This window comes from Protopterus annectens, chromosome 2.part0, assembly GCF_019279795.1.
Source record: "Protopterus annectens isolate FY-2018-M chromosome 2.part0, PAN1.0, whole genome shotgun sequence".
Taxonomy (NCBI): domain Eukaryota; kingdom Metazoa; phylum Chordata; order Ceratodontiformes; family Protopteridae; genus Protopterus; species Protopterus annectens.
The window spans coordinates 1,672,847,184-1,672,871,226 of NC_056728.1; the positions used below are offsets into that span (position 1 = coordinate 1,672,847,184).

The 24,043-nt window shown below is 42.9% G+C and overlaps 1 protein-coding gene and 1 non-coding gene across 2 annotated transcripts in view; both read right to left on the reverse strand.

Annotated features, from left to right (window-relative positions):
- Positions 1-24,043, reverse strand: part of VPS13D (vacuolar protein sorting 13 homolog D) — a 3,321,573-nt gene that overhangs the window by 1,611,327 nt on the left and 1,686,203 nt on the right. The window contains exon 33 of the mRNA XM_044060428.1: positions 6,702-6,857. Within this exon, the coding sequence (XP_043916363.1) occupies positions 6,702-6,857 (156 nt within the window). The remainder of the gene's footprint in view (positions 1-6,701; positions 6,858-24,043) is intronic.
- Positions 14,799-14,871, reverse strand: TRNAR-UCU. The gene has a single exon. It is a non-coding gene; the product is annotated as a tRNA-Arg (tRNA).

Below are 24,043 nucleotides of genomic sequence, written 5' to 3' on the forward strand. Positions count from 1 at the left end.
GGTAGGTCTGAAAACACCTTCTGTAGCTGTGGATTGCTCAGCTACTTCGGTTCCCTCTGTAGGGTTAGGATCGGAAAGCTGAAAACCTAGTGCGTCCGAAGGCCCAGCCAGCTCCACGTGGGAGTCGGAGGCAGTCTGTGGTTCTGTGGAAGCGGTCGTCAGGGGCTGCGTAGGCACCTCGCTGAAAATCGGAGAACCGGCGACCGGCATAAAAGAGGCGTCGTCATCAGTTTTGGGCCTTGGATGCCTGTCCTTGTCCTTGCACTTTTTATGCATTGCGGTCGTCGGAAGTTCTGACGGCATGGTGTAATTGAATTTTCTGCCAAAATAATGTCGGGCAAAATCAAACCGACGTTTAATCGTGCGCTTGTTAAACCTAGCACAAAACCGACAACCAGTGACATTGTGGTCAGGGCCTAGGCATGGAATACAATAGGAGTGGAAATCCTTATGAGGTATTTGCTTCCCACAAGAAATACAGTTATTAACTTTTACTGACATCGTTCTGAGGCAAGAAAAAGTTTCCCCAACGGGGTACTTAGCTTTTTTAGAAGACTTCGGTTCTGGATTCAAAATGAAAATCACAGGAGTCAGCCGACCGGCACTTGCGAACTGCTTCTGCTTCGGGCACCGCGCGGCAAGAAAGACTGGAGAAAATGTCGTCAGCTGCATCTTATATACCCCTGTCGCACTGACGTCAGAGAGGAAGCGACAGCAACCGACGCCGGACCAAGACTTTGGAACTCAGGCCGACTGGGGAACCGCCTGACGGCAGGATAACCCAAGTGTAATAACTGCAGCAGTGTAACACGATGAACATCTGCAAAATGCTTCTACTGTTTTCTAAGTCTCAATGGAAAACCTTCTGTGATCTAAAGGATCTGGCAAAAGAAGGCCTAACAGGAACAATAATTTTCCTTATCTCATCTGACAAGGAGGGCATGCCCTCATTTCTGAACACCTTTCGGGCAAAAGGATGCCTAACAGGAACAATAATAATCTTCCTTATCTCCTCATCTGACAAGGAGGGCATGCCCTTAGCTCTGACCATCTTTCTAAATGAGGGTTCAGAAAGAATCTGAAAAAGAAGTTTATGAACCCCTGAAACTGAAAGAATGGGGAAGAGTTTTCATTCCTGAATTTTTAAAGCTAGGACAAGACAGAGCATGTTCAACTGTTAAAGTGAGGCAAATACCTCAAAGACAGGGGAGGGGATAATATGGGAGACAGATGACATAAAAAAGAATGAAACAAACTGACCATTGTCATTCAAAGAAAAATATAAATGTGTCAAAATAAAAATGACTATATTAAAAAAGTACAGTTGTGTACACTTACTATAAATGTAGATGTTCGGGTGTATTCACTGCTGCAGTCATCACATTTGAGTTATCTGCTTGCAGTAGCCCACAGTCGGCCTAACAAAGTCTTGGGTCCTGCATCGGTTGCTGTCCCTTCTTCCATGACATCAGGGGGTATAAAACATGCAGCCGATGCCATTACAGGTCAGCCCCCCCCCAATGGGAAGCAATTAAATCTATAAATATACAATGTTGTATCTCCAACAAAAAAGCAAATTCAGCAAAAAGCTTTTGAGCACAGTAAAGTAGAGTAGAGGTATAGCCAACAGAAGAAAGGGGCTGGAGGGAGGGTAACCACGACTGCAACAGTGAATACACTCGAACATCTACATTTAGGGTAAGTGTACACAACTGTACTATGTTCTTCGTGTTTCACTGCTGCAGTCATCACATTTGGGTAGATTCCCAAAGCTAAGGATGGGAGGAGGAATTTAGATAGCATTAGGACCAGCAAGACTGCAGTGGCAAATCCAGTTCTGGATTAAGAGAAAATTGGCAGATGGTAATGCTTGGTGAAAGTATGTACTGAACTCTAGGTAGCAGCTTCTAGGATGTCCCTGGTAGGGACACCTCTAAGAAAGGTTGCAGAGGTACATGCAGCCCTGGTTGAGTGGGGTCTGATCCCCTGTGGGATAGGTTTTCCATGGTGCTTGTAGCAGAAATTAATACAATCCATTTGGAAATGGTTCGTTTTGAAATAGCCTTCCCCTCTGCTCCTGCAGCAAATGCCACCAGCAGTTGGTCAGATTTCCTTTGAGGTTTAGTCCTGTCCAAGTAGAATGTAAGTTGTCTGTGCACGACTAAGGAGTGCAGTATCCGTTCCCCTTTGTTCTGTGGGTTAGGAAAGAAGGTTGGCAAATTAATGGACTGATTAAGGGATACACTGGATACCACCTTGGGCATGAAGGAGGGACTGGTCCGGAGGGACACCCTGCCCGCATGAAAGATGATGAAAGGCTCCACTGCCATGAAGGCCTGTAATTCAGATGCCCTTCTTGCTGAAGTGATTGCTAAAAGGAAAGCTGTTTTCCAAGAGAGGAATTTCAAATCCGCAGTGGCAGCTGGCTCGAAAGGAGGAAGGGTGAGCTTTTCCAATACAAAGTTAAGGTCCCAGGCTGGAGTTGGGGCTCTCCTGGGTGGCCGTAGATTTTTGGCCCTTCTGAGGAACTGCTTAAGCAGGGGATGAGAGAAGAGGGGAGGTTCTGTGTTATAATGAGCTGAAATGGCTGAGACGTGAATTCTGATGGAGGAGAAAGACAGGCCCTTGTGAAGCATCTCAGTTAAGTAATGTAAATTGTGAAGTAAATTGGGCACTGCTGTGCTCATCCCCTGAGATTGGTTCCAGGCATAGAATATTTTCCATTTTTCAGCATAAGATTTTCTAGTACTAGGCCTCCTTGCCTCTAAAATGAGATCAATCACTGGTTTACTGAGGGATGGTAAAGGAGAGATTAGGTAATTAGCCAGGCTGCTAGGTTCAGTGTATGAAGCTGAGGGTGCAGAATCTGGTTCTCCTGCTGAGACAACAGGGGGTACCAATGTTGGCAAGTCTGGTGCAATCAAAAGCGTCCCTGGTTTGTCTTGTTTGATCTTTAGTAGTACTTTGGAGAGGACAGGCAGAGGAGGAAAGGCATAAACTGATAGGTTTTTCCAGCTGAAGGACAGAGCATCCACTTTCCAAGCTTGTTTGTGGGGAGTCTGTGTGCAAAATTTGTCCAATTGATTATTGTGGGGGGTGGCAAACAGGTCTATATCTGGGCTCCTTCATTTGCTTGTCAACATGTTGAAAATCCTTGGTTCCAGCTTCCACTCGTGTGGGTCCATGAGGTTTCTGCTTAGTTCGTCTGCCAGTGTATTTAGATTTCCTGGCAGGAATTGACCTTGTAGATGCACTTGGTAGCTCAGGGCTGTATTCCACAATGCCATGGCTAGTCTGCATAGGGGGTAAGAATGTGTATCCCCTGCTTGCTTATGTACCACATAACAGTGTTGTCGTCCGTCTTTACCATTAAATGTCCTGGAAGAATGTGGTCCTTGAAGGCTGTCAGAGCATGCTGTACAGTTAACATTTCTTTTTGATTGATATGCAAGTGCATTTGACTTGGGTACTATTTGCCCTGAATGCACTTCCCTGCCAGGTGAGCCCCCCATGCATAATCTGATGGGTCTGTTGTTAGGGTTTGGGTGGCAGGGGGTGGTGTGAATGGTAGTCCCTTGTTTTGGTGGCAGGCCTCTGCCCACCAAAGAAACTCTAGGTGTAGACAAGGTATGATAGGAATCATTGCTTCTAGATCCTGAGAATGTTAACACCATAAGCTTTTTAGATACCATTGTAGTTTCCTCATATGCAGTCTTGCATATGGAATCAGAAGAATGCAGGAGGCCATGAACCCCAAGGCTTGTAGTATTTGCCTTGCAGACAGTAGGGTTTTTCTGGCCAATTGTTTGAAGTAAGTTGTCAAATGAATTTGTTTCTCTGGAGTGAGGAAAGCCATCTGGGAAGTTGTATTCAAGCTTGCTCCCAGGAATATGATTTGTTGACAGGGTACCAGGTGTAATTTTTTTCGTTTATGGTGTACCCCAGACAAGTTAGCACCCTTTGTACAACGGCCAGATGATTCAAAAGTATGCCCTGGCTTTCTGACTGAATTAAACAATCGTCCGGGTATGGGTATATTTGAATATTTATTTTCTTGCAGAATGCGATGACTAGGCACTTTGTGAATACCCTGGGCAGAGTAGATAAGCCAAAGGGCCGTGCAGAGAACTGGTAGTGATTGCAACCTCCTTTGAAGCATAGGAATCTTCTGCAAGATTCTCTGATTGGGATGTGCAGGTATGCTTCTTTTAAATCGAGTGTTACCATCCAGGCATCTTTTCCTAGCATAGGAAGCAACTGGTGAAGAGTCAGCATCTTGAATTTTGGAATTACCAAAAAGGTGTTTAGAGTAGACAGGTCCAGAATAGGACGCCATGAATTGTCTTTTCTGGGTACCAGGAAAAGTCTGGAGTAGAAACCTTGTCCTTTTTCCTCTTCTGGTACAGTCCGAATAGCCTTTATGTTCAAAAGAGAGAGTATTTGCTTTTGAGCCTCTGCCCACTGATTTGGGGGGTAGATCTGGCCAAACTTTTGGCATTGGTAATGTGTGGAATTGAAATCTGTATCCTTGGGACACTATATTTAAAACCCATTTGTCCTGGGTAATGAGTTCCCAGTTTTTGGCCTGCAGACCAATTTTTCCCCCTAAAGGAGCATTCAGTTGAGAAGTGCTTGGAAGTTTTAAAATCAAGTCATTGAGACAGTTTTCCATAGGGGGAAGTCTTACTACTCCCAGATTTGGAAGTGGAAGCGCCCCACTGCTTAGTCTTGTGTGTACCCTGGGACTGAAACCTGGGATTTCTGTTGTGTCTGGGTTTGGATTGAGAAGGCCTGGAAGGAGCCAGAAAGGACCAATTCTTAGAGGGCCAATGCCTACTAAATCTTGGAGGCTGAACTTGTAAGAAATCTTTAACAGTTTGCATAGATTTAGCTTTATCTTCCATATTTTTAAGAACTTCCTCAACTTTGTTGCCAAACAGGAGGTCCTGATTTAAGGGTGCATCCAACAGTTCAGCTTTAACATGATCAGGCAAAGATTGCTCCTTAAGCCAAGCATGCCTTCTGAGTACAGAGTGACAGCAGCCCTGCTACAGGCCTCTAAAGAATCAAACCCACATTGCAAAGTATGTTTTCCAACCTGTTCAGCAGAATGCATTAAAATCCTGTAATTCCTTATTTTCAGCACAGTCAGGAATCAACATCATTTTCTGTTTAAGCAATCCAATAATATGTTGTTGATACTTTAACATATGAAACTGACAGTTTAAGGCCCTATGGCCAAGGTTGCAGAAGTGTAAACCTTCTTACCCCATCTATCCAGCGCCCTGGAATCTCCATCAGAAGGGGTAGGGTTTTTGGCAGTAGGGGCCTTAATGCCCTTGGGTCCCTGTGAAATAGTCTCTGGATCCGCAATAGGATTTTTAAAAAGGAACTTGTGAGAATCAGGAACCCTGTAATATCTGTCAGGTTTTCTGGGAGCAGGGGGCAAAGAATCAGGGGCCAAACTAGATTCCAAAAAGGCATCATCAGCAATGTCTAGTACAGGCGGTATAGCTAAAGGCCTATGCTGAGGCAAGAGTAAGAAATTCCTAAGCTTCTTTTTCAAATCAGAAAAATCCTGGCTTTCCCAGTGGAAACGCTCCCTTAGAGTATGCAAGGTTTCACCAAAAGAAAAATCCTCTGAATTGAGAACCGAAGTATTTAGAGGCGAAAATATACTGACGATGGATAGTGCGTTGATTAAATAAAGCACAAAACCGACAGCAACGTACGTTGTGATCAGGGCCTAGGCAAGGAATACAGTACGAATGAAAATCTTTGTGATGTATTTGCTTTCCACAAGAAATGCAATTATTAACTTTGACTGACATCGGTAAGGAGCAAGAAAAAGTTTCCCCAATGGGGTACTTAGCTTTGGTTGAAGACTTCTGTTCTGAAACTCGACAACGAATATTTCAGGAGTCGGCCGACTGGCACTTGCGAACTGCTGCTTCGGGTAGCGCATGGCAAGAAAGACTGATGTGATGGCATTGGCTGCATGTTTTATATCCCTGATGACCTGACATCATGGTAGAAGAGACAGCAACTGACGCAGGACCCAAGACTTTGTTAATCAGGCCGACGGAGGACTACTGCAAGCAGATAACCCAAATGTGATGACTGCAACAGTGAAACACGAAGAACATCACAAAACATTTCCAACGTGAGAAAAAAATGACAACAACGGCCTAAAGCCATTGAATGATCTAAACACTTAGTGTGTTACAAGATATCTAAAGAGGAAGCTTGTTTACACAGTATTATGAGTAGGATAGAGTGGCCTAAAGCCTGTGAAAATTTCAGATGTCAAACCGAATAAGTCTTAATAGTAAACAAACAAGGATGACCTTCTCATCTCATATCCAGGAATCAATTCACTGGACAAGAAAGAAATGCACATCATGATCATTTAAGTGTGAAAAAACGTTGCCTTTCTATTTTCCAGACCTACAGACTTTCCAGTGCCTACACTAGAAACAACTATTTCAAACACTTAGGTCTTACCTACCTGCTAAAGAAAACAAAAGACATGCTATATACAAATATAAAGCTACATTAATATGGTGTATCAGAACAGCTTAAAATAATGTGAAACACTTGACTTTATATCACTGTATGTTTCAGCTTAAAAATGACAGATTGCAAAGCATCTAATGCATACACCTGGCTTTGACCAAAATGTCAGTGATACTTCATCTTACCTCCAAAAGAGGGGGGAAGTCTTCATTATTGAAAGCATCCAGAAGTCCAGAGGTAGACTGGTACGTTGGGTTTCCCATGAGTTCCAGCTGAACACTGACAGGATCGATGATAGAGAGAGCAGTCTCCTGTTCACTCCCTAAACGGCAAGAAAACACCTGCAAGACAGGAGATCAGGCAAAACGTGAAATTCTCTTTCAGGAAAAGAAATAAGGTTATGTAGTAAAGAAATTAATGACTGAAAGCAGGGTTTTATTTTAACATTGCTTGCTACTCTAAAACATAATACAAAATGACTGAAATTACCACAATCTACCACCACATTTCTGTAGTCATTCCTGAGTGACATCAACTTGATCACACAGTAACTCCTCAAAAAAGAAATGCAAATGATCTATCAATTTTCTCCACTCTGCTTACTTAAATGCTATCATAGTGAAAAGCAAGATTCATCCTACTGGCAGCTGCTTCACAGGTGATGAGGATATTTCTTCTAGGGCCCCCCCCCTTTTTTTTTTTTTAAACAAGAATCATATAAGCGTTCAACAGGCAATGTGCACAGAATCTTCCCAACCACATAAACATCCTGGCAAATAAGCTACCAAAAATGACTATGTACCTGGATTTAGCCTTCTGGGCTCCATTAGAGTTTGTTTATGCTGTTTAATGGCCTCAATGGTCTTCCCATGGGACAGGAGAATCAGTCTGCAGCTGACTGGATCCTCCAGTGAGAGCCACGTGCTCAAACCTTGGTCAGGTTACAACTTCTATGCCAATACATCTGGATACTGTAGCAGAAAACAGGTCATGCTCAAACAAACTAATGCAAAGGTTTATTTCCATCTCGTGCATTATTGTTTGACTTTTAACCTCCATATCAGCTCAAGTATCTGGCACTTTGTTGAGGATGGATGAGTTTTGCAGAAATTATCATCATTGTTCAGCTACTGCTAAAACTATAGAAAACCTAAAAATCAGTCACTGACATGTAGTCTTGTTAAGCTCTCAGAAGATGTGTCCTTCACTAAAAACACCAGTAAAAAGAAGTTATGCACTCACCATAATGTTCCATGTGAGTTGTTCCATCTCGCCTTCATTCTCACTGATGAGTTTGGAGCCGATCCTTGGCTCCTACACGGCCGTTTAGCAAAGCTCAAAGATTACCAGTAGCTGGAGACCAAGCCCCTTATCCCAAGATGCTAGAATTACCTCAGATCTTGTTTGCTGTGAGTACCATACCCTAGAAAAAGAACTAATCTCCCCAGACAGGAAGAACATTGAAAAACCAGAATGAAGTCAGCCTCCAAGTCAACTGTCAGCCAGGTGGTGGAAGGAGGGAGGGAAGTGAGAATGAAGGTGACATGGAACGTTATGGTGAGTACATAACTTCTTTATGTGAAGTTGTTCAATCTCGCCGTTCATTCATCACTGATGGGTACTGTCACTAGCACCCTAAATCCTGGGTGGGCCACGGGAGTACATTTTTCAGGACCGTAGAACCAAAGGAAGCCCGGTCACTGGAGGCCTTGTCCACTTTGTAATGAGTGATAAAAGTGTGAGGTTTAGACCAAGTGGCTGCAGTACAGATATTATCAAGGGGTAACTTGGCTTGAAAGGCCGAAGTAGTAGAGACTGCTCTGGTTGAGTGAGCCTTCACTTTATACAACAAAGACCTATTAGCAGATGAGTAAGTGTAGGTGATACAATCCGAAAGCCACTTAGAAAGGGCTGTTTTAGCCACTGGTCTGCCTTTTCTGGCTTCAGAGAATGAAACAAAAAGCTGGTCTGACTTTCTGAAGTCTTTTGTTCTGTCCAAATAATATCTAAGCTGTCTGTGAACATCAAGTTTGTGCAGCATGTATTCTAATTTGCTGGTATGGTTGCAGAAAAACATGGGCAAATCAATAACTTGGTTGATGTTTGTCTCAGAACATGCTTTAGGCAAAAAGGAAGGATTAGTTCTAAGGGATACTCTGTCAGGATGAAAAATCATATGGAGGCTTGCTAGATAATGCCTGAAGCTCTGACACCCTGCGGGCAGAAGTAATGGCCACTAGAAAAATAGTTTTCCAAGATGGAAACTTGAGCTCACTAGATGATGCTGGTACGGGATAGCATGAAATTCAAGTTCAAGGGAAAATAAGGAGTCTTCACTGGAGGCCTCATGTGAAAGGTACCTTTGAGGAAGGCTTTGGATAACTGGTGTTGCATAATATTTAGGCCATTAATACCTAGATGAAAATTAGATATGGCTGCTAACTGGACCCTAACGGTGGCAGCTGCTGCTCCTTTGTGAAAAACCTCAGTCAAGAATTCTAGTATGGATGGCAATGGAGCTTTTAAGGGTCAAGGTTCTTATTAGAAGCCCAAATGGAAAATCTCTTCCACTTACTACGATACAATTTTCTGGTGGAAGGTTTGTTGGAGGCCAACAAAATTTTTACTTGTGTCATATGAAAGATTATGAAGCCTGGCTATACGGGGAACTGGAGCAGCTAAGCGGTTAGCTTCAGTGACTGCAAGAAAGGATGGAGGTCCCCTGACAGGTGAGTCAGAAGGTCCGAAACTGGGTCCAGGATCCATGGATCCTCCAAGAGATGATGGTAAAGATATGGAAACCAAATCTGCCGAGGTCAATGAGGGGCTATAAGAATGACAGTCCTTCCCAGTGACTTTGCTTTCTGCAAAAATCTGGTTATCAGCGGAATTGGGGGAAATGCATAGAGGAGACCTGGGGGCCAATTGTGTACGAGTGCATCCCTCGGGGATTCTCCCGGAGGGGGTATCAGGGCAAAGTAGCTTCTGCATTTGGTGTTGATGTGGCTGGCAAAAAGGTTGCAGCAAGACTGGCCCCATTTGCGGAAAATCCTGTCCACAATCTCCTATTTGAGGGGCCACTCGTGTGCCAACAAAATTGCCCTGCTCAACTTGTCCGCTATCATGTTGGATCTCCCCGGGATGTGCATTGCCAACAGAAAGCGCTGGGATGACACTGCCAAATTCTGAGGGCTTCTCGGCAAAGGGGGTAAGATTTGGTCCTGCCCGGTTTGTTCAAATATCAGACCACTAACATATTGTCTGTTTGTATGGCAATTGTCCCTAGAGGGAGAGAGTCCTGAAAGTACTGCAATGCCAGACATACCGCTCTCATCTCTAGAACGCTAATATGCAAGTGTGACTCTTGATCCGTCCATGTGCCTTGGGCAGTCTTTCCCTGAAAATGCCCCCCCCCACCCTATCAGGGAAACGTCCGTGGTCACAGTGGCTACTGGAGGGGGGAGTACAAAGGGACGTCCTATTGTGACATGTAGAGACGTCAACCATCACTGAAGATCTCTCTTGCAAGAATTTGTAATCAGAATCATATGGTTCATTGACAATTCCTGGTAAGACCATTGCGTGAAAAGGAGCCATTGAAGAATCCGCATATGCATCCTCGCCAATGGAATGGCTAATATTGCTGCCGCCATCAAACCTAGTACTTTCAAGACTTCTGTGGCTGGAGCTCTGTTCCTTTGACACCAAAGAAGTGATGTGTTGGCAAAGAACTGACACCCTTTGGAGTGGAGGACGTAGAGTGGTGGTTGAAGTGTCTAACTCTGCCCCTATAAAGACGATATGCTGCGATGGCGACAAGGCAGACTTTTCGAAGTTGACCATAATACCTAAGTGGTTGCAGAGTGTCAGAGTGGATTTTGTTGCCTGAATCAGTTGATGCCTGGGGGGTGGAGGTAAGGAGCCAATCGGCTAGGTACGGAAACACCTGGAAACCTAGATGCCTCAGTTGAGGTGTGACCACTGCCATACATTTGGTAAACACTCTTGGGGCTATAGTGAGACCAAAGGGCAGGGCTCGAAACTGGTAGTGACTGGCTCACAGCCGGAAACGCACATGATCTCTGGATGGTCTGGCCATTTTTATATGGTAGTACACATCCTTGAGATCGATTGAGCACTTCCAATTGTCCTTCCCTAATAAGGGAAGTATGGACTGAAGCGTGACCATCTGAAACTTCAATTTTCTTACAAATTAGTTCAGTCTGCTGAGGTCTAAAATGGGTCTCCAGTCCCCTGTTTTCTTTGGAACCAAAAAGAATCTTGAGTAAGTTCCGAATCTTGTTTGGTCTGCTGGGACTGGCTGGATGAGTCTTTTACTAGCAACTTGAGGGTCTCTGTGGTTGCTTGTTCCTGTAACTGGGTGGAACATCTGGGATTCTCTTGACGGGAATGGGTGGAGTGGAGAATGTTATGAAATACCCTCTGGAAATGATGCTTTGTACCCATCTGTCATTTGTAATATCTAGCCAGGCTTCTGGGTACAAAGATAAGCGACCCCTGGCAGCCTCCAGAGCAGGACAGTCGGGCCTTCTCTCAGGAGCGCTGGTAGGGCTGACCAGAGAAATTATCTCTGTCACCCTGGTGTTGCAGACCCCCTCGGCCACGAGGGCAGTGTCTTCCATTACCTCCTCCTCTGTCCCTGGAGAAAGGTTCTCCACGTGTGTCCTGAAAGGCTCCTTCGGCTTTATGGAACCACATCTTTCCTCCCCTTTGGGGTAAGGCCAAGTAGGGGTAGAAAAACGGACTCCGACGGCAGACACAGTCTTTCCCTCCTGTTCACACCTGGTCAAGGTTTCCTTTACCTTAGGCCCAAACAAGGATGAGCCATCAAACGGGGTATCAGCGGAATTGGGGGAAAAGGAACAGAGGTGCATCCAGGCATGCCTAAGAAGAGCAATCCCTGCTCCTGCTGCCCTACTTGACCCATCTGCTGCATACGATATGAGAGGCATGGACGAGTTTGCAATGGAATTAAGGGTAGCAAGCTGGGCAGAAACTTTGTCAGTGACACCTGTAGCTACAGCACCCGGAAGAGCATCTCCCAACTCATTAAGAAGATCTCTTTGCAGTCTGGTGAAATGGGTCAGATAGTTCAGTGATCAAAGAGTGAAAGTCGCTGAATTGAACATGCGTTTCCCATATCTATCCATGATCCTAGAATCTCTGTTAGGAGGATGGATAGACGCAGAAGTTTCAGACAATTCCTTCTTGGTGGCTGCCGCCACCACCATGGCATCAACAGGGACTCCCTTAGACAGGAAGGTTTTATCCGCTGGGGCAGAGATAAACTTATTCGGCCTCTGAGGGACAGGCTCCATGGACTCCGGAGTCTCCCATGCCCTACGAGAGACCAGTTGCATAAGCTCATCGTACGGTGGAGACACCCAGGAGGTGGAAGGTTGAGGCCCAAAAGCCTTCAGAAGAACCGACTCATCCTTAGTAGGGTTTTTGGAATGCCAATCACCCCTGTGCCTAAGGATCTCCGCAAAGGAGATGTCCTCCAAGGGGGATCGAGGGAACCCTTCTGACTCATCCAAGTCAGTGTCAGATGTCAATGACTCCTGTGAGGAGTCCAAGTGCCTCCTCTTGCACACTCTCTTTCTGGGAAATTCCTCAGTGGCAGCCTCTGGGTAAGTCTCAGAAGAGCAGGGGGCTGCCAGTGGGGCTACCTGCAGCTCTGGGTCTCTACGCTTGGGGTGGCCGATGGAAGCAAAAGCAGACACATGCACTTTGGGGAAGAAGAGGCCAGATGTGGTGACGAGGAAGTCTTAGGAGACAGTACTCGCCTCATGGCTTTGAAGGCGTCACGGCTCCGATAAGAAGGAGCTGACTGACCCGAAGGAACCATGATCCCCTCCCTCACCGATGCCGTGGGCTCCAAGCCCGAGGTGGAAGCTGAGCTCACCCGCGCCGAGGCCCAGAGAGGAAGAGTCGTCACCAACAGGTCAGTGCGACTATCCTCCCCGGACCTGACCAGAGAGTGTTGGTTCCTAGAGTCCCCAGTCAGTGCCGAGGACATCCAAATAGATAGAGCCGATGACATTGGAACAGGTGTCTGCTCCAAGGGTTCTACAACCATCAGGTCGGTCTCTTCCGGCTCCGAAAAACCGATATGGCTCGGAGGAGGAGCAGTCAATTTCTGGGTAGTAGTCTTCGGTTCCGACGCCGGGGTCAGAACCTTAGCAATTTAGCTAGGCCTGGTGTCTTTAAGAGCTTCTGTACCAGTCGGTCCATGTCTGAATCCGAAAGACTAACAGAGGACCTGGAGGAATGCACCGATGGTGCCGACTGGAGTAATGGAGAAGGAGATTTGGAGACCGGTTCCAAGGCAGTGTCTCGGGTCCAAAAGGAAAAGACTGTTGGCTCCAAAGACTGTGGAGCCGAAGTCACAGCAAGTTCCACTTTCTTTTACTTTTTTGACGTAGAGTCTGAAGAGGATTTGGAGGACTTCGATAACTTGCTGGCTCCATCCTGGTCAGTGAAAGCTTCCACAAAGGCATGCTTAAGAAGACCCCAATCCATGAGCTTTCTCTTCCTCTCAGCAAGCACCCTGGTGGAAAAGGAGTGGCAGATACTGCAGGACTCCTGAAGGTGCATCTCACCCAGACAATAAACACATTCAACATGTCCGTCTGTGACAGACATCTTTTGTCCACAGTCTGGCCATTTTTTTGAAACCAGACTTAGGATGTACGTCTTTATCTTCTGACATAATAATAAACAAATTTGATCACCCGTTAAACAAGAATAACAACTAAGCAAACACACAAAATATTAACAATGCCCAAAAGGCCACACTGTATGTATATGTATATATATATATATATATATATATATATATATATATATATATATATATATATAAATAAAACAACACAAGAAACTAACCGTATATTCAGTTAATAATACCTAACTGCAAAAACGCGCTAAAGCTACACTACTAAAGGCCAAAGCCAACACTAGCAAAGAAAAAGCCACGACAACTAACGAGGCCCAAAAAAAAGGTAATATTGTGGATAAGGGAACACTAAGCAATAGTCTAGATATGAAAATATAAGAATTTTTTTAAGAAAAACTTGCTAATTCATTGAATAGGTCTCAAGCAGAGCTGGAAACCAAGAGATCAGTGCCACGGGAAACTAGATCTGGGGTAATTCCAGCAGTACATCTTGGGATAAGGGGCTTGGTTTCGAGCTACTGGTAATCTCTGAGCTTTGCTAAACGGCCATGTCGGAGCAGAGGATCGGCTCCGAACCCATCAGTGATGAATGAACGGCGAGATTGAACAACTTCACATTGTAATTTACATCCTTTGGAAAAAAACAGTTACTTTAGTAAAACAACTTAACAAAATAAGAAAAGAAGTAACTATATGCAACTCTCTAAAGAACAGGTAACATAACTGACCAGTAAGGAGACCTTTTGCCGTTTATTAATGCTTGAATTTCTCTTCTGATACCCTACAGGTTAACCATATTTCTACAGTCTCTCTCTTTTGACCATTGGAGGGGACTGTATGCCATGATGTCAAAAGTTAGGATAGGAGGGCAAGCCATGAGGCCTAGTTCAGCTGTAAACCCCACATCAAAGACTCTGAAATCCTTCCTCCAGGTTTTAATATCCTAAGGGCAGATCATCTCAATAAAAAAAGCTGGAAGTGTCGCCATGGTCTATCCATCACATTATTCCCTCACCCCCTATAACCAGCCCTTGCCCACCTTCAGCAATGCTAAACTAACCATTTCAAACTTTAAGTTAAACACAAAAACCTCTGTATTACTGCTCTCTACATTCCCCCTGGCAACAATATATCCACTCAAGAAGGCATATTATCGTGGGTGTCATCCAACACATCTCATGAAACCATAATCCTATGAAATGTTAACAGTGACTGGCTGAAACTTTTCACACATTTCCCTGTTAATAGTATCAGTCTCTCTGGCTTTTCTCAATTAATACATCTTCCCTCCTTTATCAACAAATTCAACCAAACCAGCTCATAGACTGGACAACTTTTGTCAAACTACAATACTTCCTGATGCCATTAGTGATCATAATCCCACTTGTGCCACCAGACTTGTCTCCACTGGTTCATAGATTACTACTAGGCTAACTGCCCTTGTGGGCCATTTTAAGCCTAGCCAATTACCCATGTGATAATCAAACCCTGGACCTTACATTTGCAAGGTAAACACCTTAACCATTATGCCAGCCTCAAATGCACTAAAAAAATCTCTGCTAGTATCAAGATTATGTCAGGTCACCCCAGATGGGACTTGAACTCACAACCTTTGGCTTAGAAGGCCAATGCCTTATTCATTAGGCCACTGGGGCCTGACCATCCCCACAAGCAACATACTTATAAAACCATCCATGACTTAACTAACTTCATCACACTTACATTTACTAATATTTTGAAGTCTATAAAATGGTCCTTCCTTAAATACCTACCTCCTGAAGAAGCAGTTGACAAATTCATCTCCATATTCTTGAAAATGTTAAATGGCCTAGCTCCTCCAGGAGGAAAAGAATCAAATCTAGATTCCCTCATTGGCTCTTAATCACACTAAATCCATCAGGAAGACATAGATAAAAAGCCTGGAAAACATACCTGAATAAAAAATCTCCTACAAACCTGTCAAACTATAGAAAACTGCATACTCTAGTTAAAAAAACATGTAATCAAAGACAAAAAATTACATTACTTAGACCCTCAGCATACCTCTATGTCCAACCCAAAGAAATTCTGGCAATCTATTAAAAACATTCTTCACTCTGGAACTAACTCAGTACCACAACCCTTCTTCAACCACTATAACTCTGACACAGCCTATTTATTTAATACCTACTTTATAAAAAGTATCTCTACCATTACCAACAGCTTCTCTTCCACCTCTACAACATTCCCATCAATCTCATTTCTCCATCAAATCTGTCCCAACATCTCTTATCAAATATCTACTTAGTAGACTCAGAACTTGCTCTCCTTCTGCTAACAATCTTCCCAATGAATTTCTAAAAACTATCGCAAATGCCATAGCCTACCTTGTAACTATACTCATTACTAGAGCTATCAACAAAACTTATGTCCCATCCCTCTAGAAGTTGTTCTTCCTTATCCCACTACACAAGGGCAGGAATTCTACTGAAATATCGAACTACAGGCCTATAGCAATACTGTCACCATTATCCAAAATTCTTGAAAAATGCATCCACAAACAACTTCTTCACCATTTACTTTCTAAACAATCTACTCTCTTCTACCCAGCATGGCTTCAGACCTGCACAGCTCTTTTCTTTCAATGATTCAGTCAGTAAAGTCAGAGACATGGGTAAATTTGTCTCATCCTTATTCCTTGATGTATCTAAAACTTGTTATACTGTCTCCTATCCTCAACTTTCTTTCCTTGGCTCTACGGACAATACTTTAAAATGTTTCTCCGGTTATTTATCTAACAGACATTGGTCTGTCAAATGAGACCCACTCAATCACCTTATCTACCAGCTCCATCCTACGCCTTCTCCCCTTTAGTATATTTATTAACAACATTTCACCCATTTCTAAACACACAACTCTAATCCAGTACACTGTTGACTTTACTCTAATCTGCTCTTCTAACAACCTTACTCAACTACAAACTACACAAGATGCCTTTAACGCCATCGAAGCCTGGCTCACCAATAATTAGCTCTTACTTAATCCCAAGAAGACTAAACTCCTATTATTCTTTCCTAAGCAACATTCTCTTGACAAACTAAACTTCAGAATTTCATCACTAAACAATACAGGCATTGAGGGCATCCCTCAATCTAATTAACTTCTAGGTGTCACTACTGACGATAATCTCAATTTTGACTTGCACATAAATAACACTATCAAACTGACCCATCAACAACTTAGCATGTTATACAGGGCTAAACAATTCCTAACCAATTCCACTAAAGCTAAACTTGCCACCACATACCTCTTACCTTCCCTTCTTTATGCCTCCCCTATTCTAATTCAACTCCTCCCTGTAAACTAAATGTAGGCAATACTACAACAAAATAGCAAAATTTGCCACTGGTCAACCTCATAAGTCTCATCACTGCTTATCTATTAAACTGCTTAACTGGCTTGAATGTCCACTCCAACTACACATGAACCAGCTACTACTAAGTCATAAATTACTCAACAACTCCCTACTTTCTCCTGCCATCTCCTCCATTTTGCAATACCATCTATTTCATCGGGAATTGCACTCTTCTGAAAACAACTATCTATTTATAAACCTCTGAGGTCCAGGGGTCTCAATATCTGCTCTTACTGTGTAGCCAAATCCTAGAACAACTTGCCACTTTCTATTAGACAAGTCCCTCACCACCAAACTTTCAAGTCCCTCCTTAAAGAACATATTTTCAAATCCTGGATATGCTCATATTCTTCTCCTACCTAGCTATTTATTCTCTTGTCTTTAATATCCTCCAGCCTTATTAACTTCCTGTTTCCTCTACCTTACTCCCCTCCTGTCATACTGTTCATCATAATTTCTACAACCTTGCAACCTAGTACTTTCCATCTTATACTTTCTTATTCTCTTACTTTATCCTCTCCTTCCTCTAATCACTCTATTCCCTCTGTATCAGCTTTAACAATAATCTAAATTGTATGTATAATCTTGCCAGCAAAACCTTGTATCCAGCTATGCATTTTGTATAATTTATATATATATTTTTTTATGTTACTTAACCTCATATGTAATTTCTTTTTGTTCATTGTCCTGTATGAAGTTATTCTTCTCTGTCTTTATGTGGAGCTTTTCTCCCCAGGCCTCCGCTGAAAATGGTTAATCCCTACCCAGTCGGACTTCCCTGGTTACCAAATATCAAATAAATAACATGGAAAGTTAAAAATGCAACATATAATAGTATAACAAATTACTGGCCTCCACCATATAAAGGAAGATTCATTTGCAGCCACAGACTGAATAAGCAATACAGACAGAGGGGAATGGCAAGAAAGGCAATGAGTACTCAGTAGTGAAAGCTGCTTCACAGGGCAACTTACATGATCAGTAAGCATCCACTAAATCTGACTTCAGATGCCTGGTGCAGTTACTGACTACAGAGAGAATTCCAAATATTGAAATAAATAAATAAATAAACCTTCTGCAAGGCCAGAACTAGAAGAAAGTTGAATCCTGAAGTAGTATGCTACAAAAGCAAACTTCTGACTCCTACAATCGAAGTCCAAGGGGCCATGGCACAGATGTCCACAAAAAAAAAGACACTTTTGAGCCAAGCAAATCAACAAGGCATAGCTTTGGTGGCATGCCCTTTGACAGCAGCACTTTCCAAAAGGAGTTCCCTGCCTGATGGCAAACACAGTGCAGTTAGCAGATCTACTTAAGAAGGATTTAATTAGCCAGTCAAAGTCCTCCACAGCAAAGCTTACAAGCTACTGTTTTCCCTACCCCACAAAGACAAGAGGAAGATGAACAAATGATGATACTGTTTTTGGAAGGAAATTTAGGATGGTCCTAAAAGATACCTGTTCGTTGTGAAAGACCAAATAGGGATTACAATGATGAACATTTACATCTTAGAGATCTTTTGAAGCAGATTTGTTGCCCATCAAAATCAGCTTCTTCCAAGAGATAAACTTCAGTGTCATGGCACTAGCTAGTTTGAATTGGGAGTGGCTAGTCTGTCAATAATAAAATTGAAGACTCAAGAAGCAGGAATTTTCAAAAACAGGAAGAAGTTATAGGACCTCCCAGAGAAAATGAAGAACCTACCAGTGTCTATAGCAGTTCCAACTTCCACAAGATTATGAACATGATGTCTGAAACATGCACTTCCCACTGTGGAATAACTGATGTCCAACTGAAACAGATACCTGAAATAAACCAGGAACATCTGCAAACCAAATGGCTGAAGCTATATTGGGCATGTCTTTACCCAAGTGGATAGGCAGATAACATCTACTTCCACTCAAAAAACACATCTAGTGAATGAAAGACTTTCTTGCAGACTGTCATATTCTGAAACTCAAGAGAAGACACCCAAAAAGAGGAAAGGATCTAATAGAGGAGTCACATCCCAAGGTGGATATCCTTTAATTGGCATTGGAATAGTTTCCTGCACAGCCAGAAATCTGACAGCCAAAAGTCACACCCTTCTTTGCTACCATGCGGCAATTACATTGATTTTTTATCTTTCTTCACTGCATTCTGCAATCGGGTTGAATCAGTGTGACTGGGGGGAAAGCATAATAAAATAAATAAATACATTGTACAGTTCTATTTATTTATTTAACAGTTGTTTACTGGAAAAGTCTGACTGGGACAGAGTCCATTTTCAGTGGAGGCTGTGGGAGAAATGTTCCAGATGTATGTCTTTGGAATGAGGGAGGAAACCAAAGCACCTGGAGAAAACCGATGCAAACACAGGGAGGACATGCAGACTCCACACAGAAGGCACCCCAGCTGAGAATCAAATCGGAGAATTTCCTGCTGTGAGGTGACAACACTAACTGCTGCACCACTGCACCACCTGCAATTTGTATCATAATAGTAGATATTTGAGTGTAATCACTGTTGCATGAATCATCGCTGTATGGAGTTCTGTTGCAGGTGAAGACCTGAAATCTGACCAGACTTCCACAGCTTTGCACCCCTCTTCCCTCCCATTAGCTAGGCTTACCCCACTATCCCAGAGGGTGTCAGTATACTCCCTATAAAGAGACAGCACCACTTTCTATTCTTAGCTCTTTTTTTTGCCAAGCAGACTTGGGAAAAGGCCATCATTAAGACGCCCCCAGAGCAGACTCCCAAGACTACAGGAAGACCTTTCCATTTCCTATCCTCCGTATTAAAACTGGTCCAAAAAAAAAAAACGTTTGCTGGGCATCCAAATGTAACTAAATAAAACAAAATAAGATGCCCAAAGTGAGTAGTGGTCACATCATAAGCTCCACACATAAAACGATACAAAATTATACGTCCACAATATTTATTAAAAGTTAAGTGCTTTCTTCCCCTGTTAATACGGGGGACTATCAGAACTCGTATTAAACAAAGAAAACCCAAGAATACTGACTCTTCCACAGATACCTGAAGCATGTGAAGGACAGAATCACTGACAGTATAGCAGGTATGATTAAAGTACAGAGGCAGTTGACCTGGTACTAACCTCAACCCTTGGATGCCCAAACACAAAAGTATGGAGGGAAAGAAAATGTGCTACAACAGTGATCTTACTTGAACACCTGCTACTATGGCAAGTTTTTACACAACTGTATTATGTTATCCATATTGTTCACTGCAGTGATGATTCCCAACATCCTGTACATGGAAATGTGACTAGTGTCCTGATGTGGGCTGCAGAACGCCTCTGCAGCACAGTAGAGGTGAATCCAGCCCTTGTTCTGGACAGGACTGCTAGCCTATAATGCTTTCAGAAAAGTAAGGACAGGTCACTGCCTAAAACTAGGTACCTCTTACCCCCCTTAAGAAATGCCACAGTGGCAACTAGTCCCTACAGAGACTTGCCAACTGCAGTATAAAAAAATGTGGAGCAGTGAGCTAGATATATGGAAAGACTTTTTTTGTTTTGGAAGTGATCTTCCCTCTTTATCCAGACCAAATGAAATATGGAGCTGCTCAGTATTCCTAAAGTCCGTGGCTTTAATGCAGGTAATATCTCAACTGCCTATGAACATCCAAAAAGTGCAATATTCTTTCTCTGTTAGTTTGGGGGTTAGGAAAGAATACTGAAACTAGGCAGACTGGTGGAATGACATCTCTGTGACTACTTCTGGCATAAAAAGGGGTGGTGCATGCATGCACCTTGTCTTTTTGGAACACTAAGGATGATTCTTTGTATGTTAAGGTATGCAGTTCAGATATTTATCTTGCAAAAGTAACTGCAAGTAACAGAGCTATTCTCCATGACAGGAACTTGACAGATGCACTAGCAGCTAAAACAGGAGGATGCTGTGTGTTAAACGAGCAAAAAAAAATGATGCCATGTTAACTCTTCTACGATAATTCCCATAGCAGAGTGACCTGTTTTCTGGGCAGTCTTGGATGTAAAACCCTTGTCAGAAATTGTTTGACCACAAGAAATAACATGTTTGGGGGGGAGATCCATATGAAGGCTTTCCAAGTTTAAAGCGCTTTTCGTCTGTTAATATAAACAGACTTCTTCAGCGCTTTACACTTGGATTTGTTGATTCTTATTTTTTGGCTTATTTTGGACTTTTTTCCATCACAACATTGGTTTTTAAAGGACATTGATTTTATTAAATACTTGTTTGTGGACGCTGGCATTTTTCCTGAGCCGTTTTTCTTGTTTTTCACATCAAGTTTTTTGTTCTTGGTGGTTGACTTGATTTTCAGTAACTGTGTCTGAGGCGGTGAAGGAAAAGTAAGAAGGCGACTCGAGAGACTGTTTTCTTTGGGGTGGTCTTGCTTTTAGACCTTGGTAAATCCATTTGTCGTTGGGATATGGTAGTCGGAGGCAAAGACGTCAGTTTTTGCCTTGAATCAGTTGTGCGAAGAACCTCCTCAGAAGGTGGTGCCTGCATAGCAGCTCCGGACCCAACCAAAGCAGAGACAACTGAGGGATCGGATGATGAAACATTCCCTGGCGGCATACCGGACTCAGAAAGTGTCTCGGTACAGGCATGCGAAGGAAATGAGTTGGGCATCTGGGGCTGCAAATGCACCTCAATCCTGAGAACTGATGATTTGCTTCTCGGATGGGTCGTGTGAAGGCTTAAGTTTGTGTGGTCTGTCCCTTTCTTTATTTTTTTCGATTTTTGGGAATATCCACAGACTGCTGACCGACGGATGCCATTTCGTAATGCGAGGAACTACTTTGGAAATGCTTGGCTACAAATTCAGCTCTGCAGCGAATAGTCCTTGAACTGAAAAGTGTGCAGAACCAACAATGGGGGACGTCGTGGTCTGGGCCTAGACACAAGATATGGAAGTCTCGGTGTGGTATTTGTTTTCCAGAGCAGGATAATTACTGACTTTTTCGGACATCTGTTAGTGCAAGAAAAAGGTCCCCAACGGGGTACTTAGCTTTAGTCGTTTTCAGATTCAACTTCCAGTCTGGCAACGACTAACCAGCACACAAGCAAACTGCTTTTGCCTCAGGCTCCACGGCAAGAAAGACTGATGTAATGGTGCCGGCTGCTCTCCTTTACACCACTGATGACCTGACGTCAGTCCACAGGCGACAGCAGCCAGTGCAGAGGAAAAGCTTGACTCTGATATTCGGGCCGACCGAGGGCTACCCAGCAGGGATAACCCACAAGTGATGACTGCAACAGTGAAACACAAAGAACATTGGTGAGTGAGAGTTAGCACCCCTATGTTTTTGTGTACCACATCACTACTGTGTTGTCTGTAATTAGGTGTAACACCCTAGGTTTTCATAATTGCCTGAAAGATCTGAGTATCAGGATAACTGCCATCAACATACCTCTTCAAATTTCTGTTGTCCCACAGGCCCTGAAATCTGAAGTTGGTTGAATGCGCTCAGCAAGCAGGATTGGAGGCATCTGTAGTCAAAGTCTGGTTGGCTATCTGAAGGGAACACTCCAGTCTCTTAGTACTTAGTGACTCCATTGTTCTTATTTCCTGCTTTATACAAAGTAACATAGGAAGGACGCACACACTGCAGCAACTGGGTGTGCTGATGCCAAGCATACAAGATATATCTCTACAATTTCCTCATCTGCACTCTGGTTCAAGGGACCATGAGGATTGTCAATGCTATCTATCCTAACAATCTTGGGAAGTCTCTTGCTGAGATGATAAGTTACTGACTTGCTTTCTGAAAAAAAAAAGGCCAGAAACTGAATTATGTTCTGAGGGAAGAAGGCTTTTTGAGTGGAGGTATCTAGTGTAGCTTTGTAAGAAGACTATTTTTCTAGAGGGTCTAGAGTGGATTACTGAAGACTGAGAGAGACAGAGAGAGATAACCAGTAATCCAAGAACACCAAGAAACAAAGACGAACCCAGACGATGATGAAACCAGCAACCACTTCACTGCATAAAAGGCAGAAAGAGAGACAGACCCAGATGGTAGAAGCATTTTAAAGTATAAGCCAGTGTCCTCTCCAGTCTTCTCCTGGGACCGCACATTCATAAGGCAATTATCCACCAGTCATGGATAGATGTAAATGCCCTTAGTTCTGCAATGTGGTATTATTGCACCCAGGCCTTTAATGAAGGTTCTGGGTACAGTATCTAAGAAAAAGGCAAAGACAAATGGTCAGTAGGATACCCTTGCTTCTAACCAGTGAAAACACTTATGTTCCCCGTGAATGGATGTGGATGCACAAGACAGTCCAGTTCCATCACTCCTCACTCCAAGGACATGCACACACAGCCATCCCATGTCAGCTCCAACAGCTGACTAAGCTGGTAGTCAAACACATGTCTCCTGTGTTGCAATAAGGACTTTATCCCTCTACACAACAGGAGTTGTCCCTTGAACTATGGCATTTTTGGCATCTGGTTAATTTTGAAAGATTTTAGCATGGGTCACCCAAAGCCCATCCTTTTTTACCATCAGAAAGTCTTCCCTTTAGTAATCCCTCTACAGCTTCATGAAGAAGCAATTCCTCAGACAATGGCCTATTAGATGCCCCTAGTCCTTGGGGACTAGAGGAACGTTCTGAAATTTTGTGATGACAAAACCTCCAGTAAAATTACTGGTATAAATGATTTGTTAAACCAAAAAGTGACATGGCAACTTTTTTACAGGTCTCCGAAACTGACTCTATGGAAAATTTTCATCTCATAAGTTAAATGAGAAAACATTTTGCCCAAAATTTCTCATTTCCGGTTGGACAACTGAATGCTCTTGAAATATGTTAAAGAAATGGGTATCTCCTGGGTCATTCATCAAATATATCCTTAGAAACAGTATCACTAAAGTCTATACTCACAGTGACTTTACCAATAAGACTACATAATACATCTGACACAGTCTGGATTAACTCTTGTAATCAAAGGTGCCCTTACCATATCCAATCAGAACTTGGGAACTCAGATAAATTCATCCTCAGTAGTGAAATCATCAAAATTGTGAAATAATCTGTGGTTATTCCCACCAATAAGTTTCATATAGTTGACTATGGCAGTATCAGTAATGAGCTTAAAGCTTGGAATTACCACGGGTTCCTGACTTCATTTAATATACAGAGTGACTGACAACAATTTTACTGGCAAGCAACTAGCAAACCAACACAAAGAAAAATATGTCTTGTGGAAGATTGCAAGAAAAAAGCAACCTCCAAAAGCTGCAGTGTAGCAAGACTTCTGGTACCAAAAAAAAAATAACAGTACTACTACTACTAATAATAATGATATTAATAATAATAATAGAAGAATAAAACCTCTTAGGTTATTTGCAGGAAGTTTCCTCCCATCTAAAACTTAAGACACTCAGATAAGTTAGGGGGAAAAGGGAAAGTTAAAATAGATTATTAGGGGATAAGGAGAAC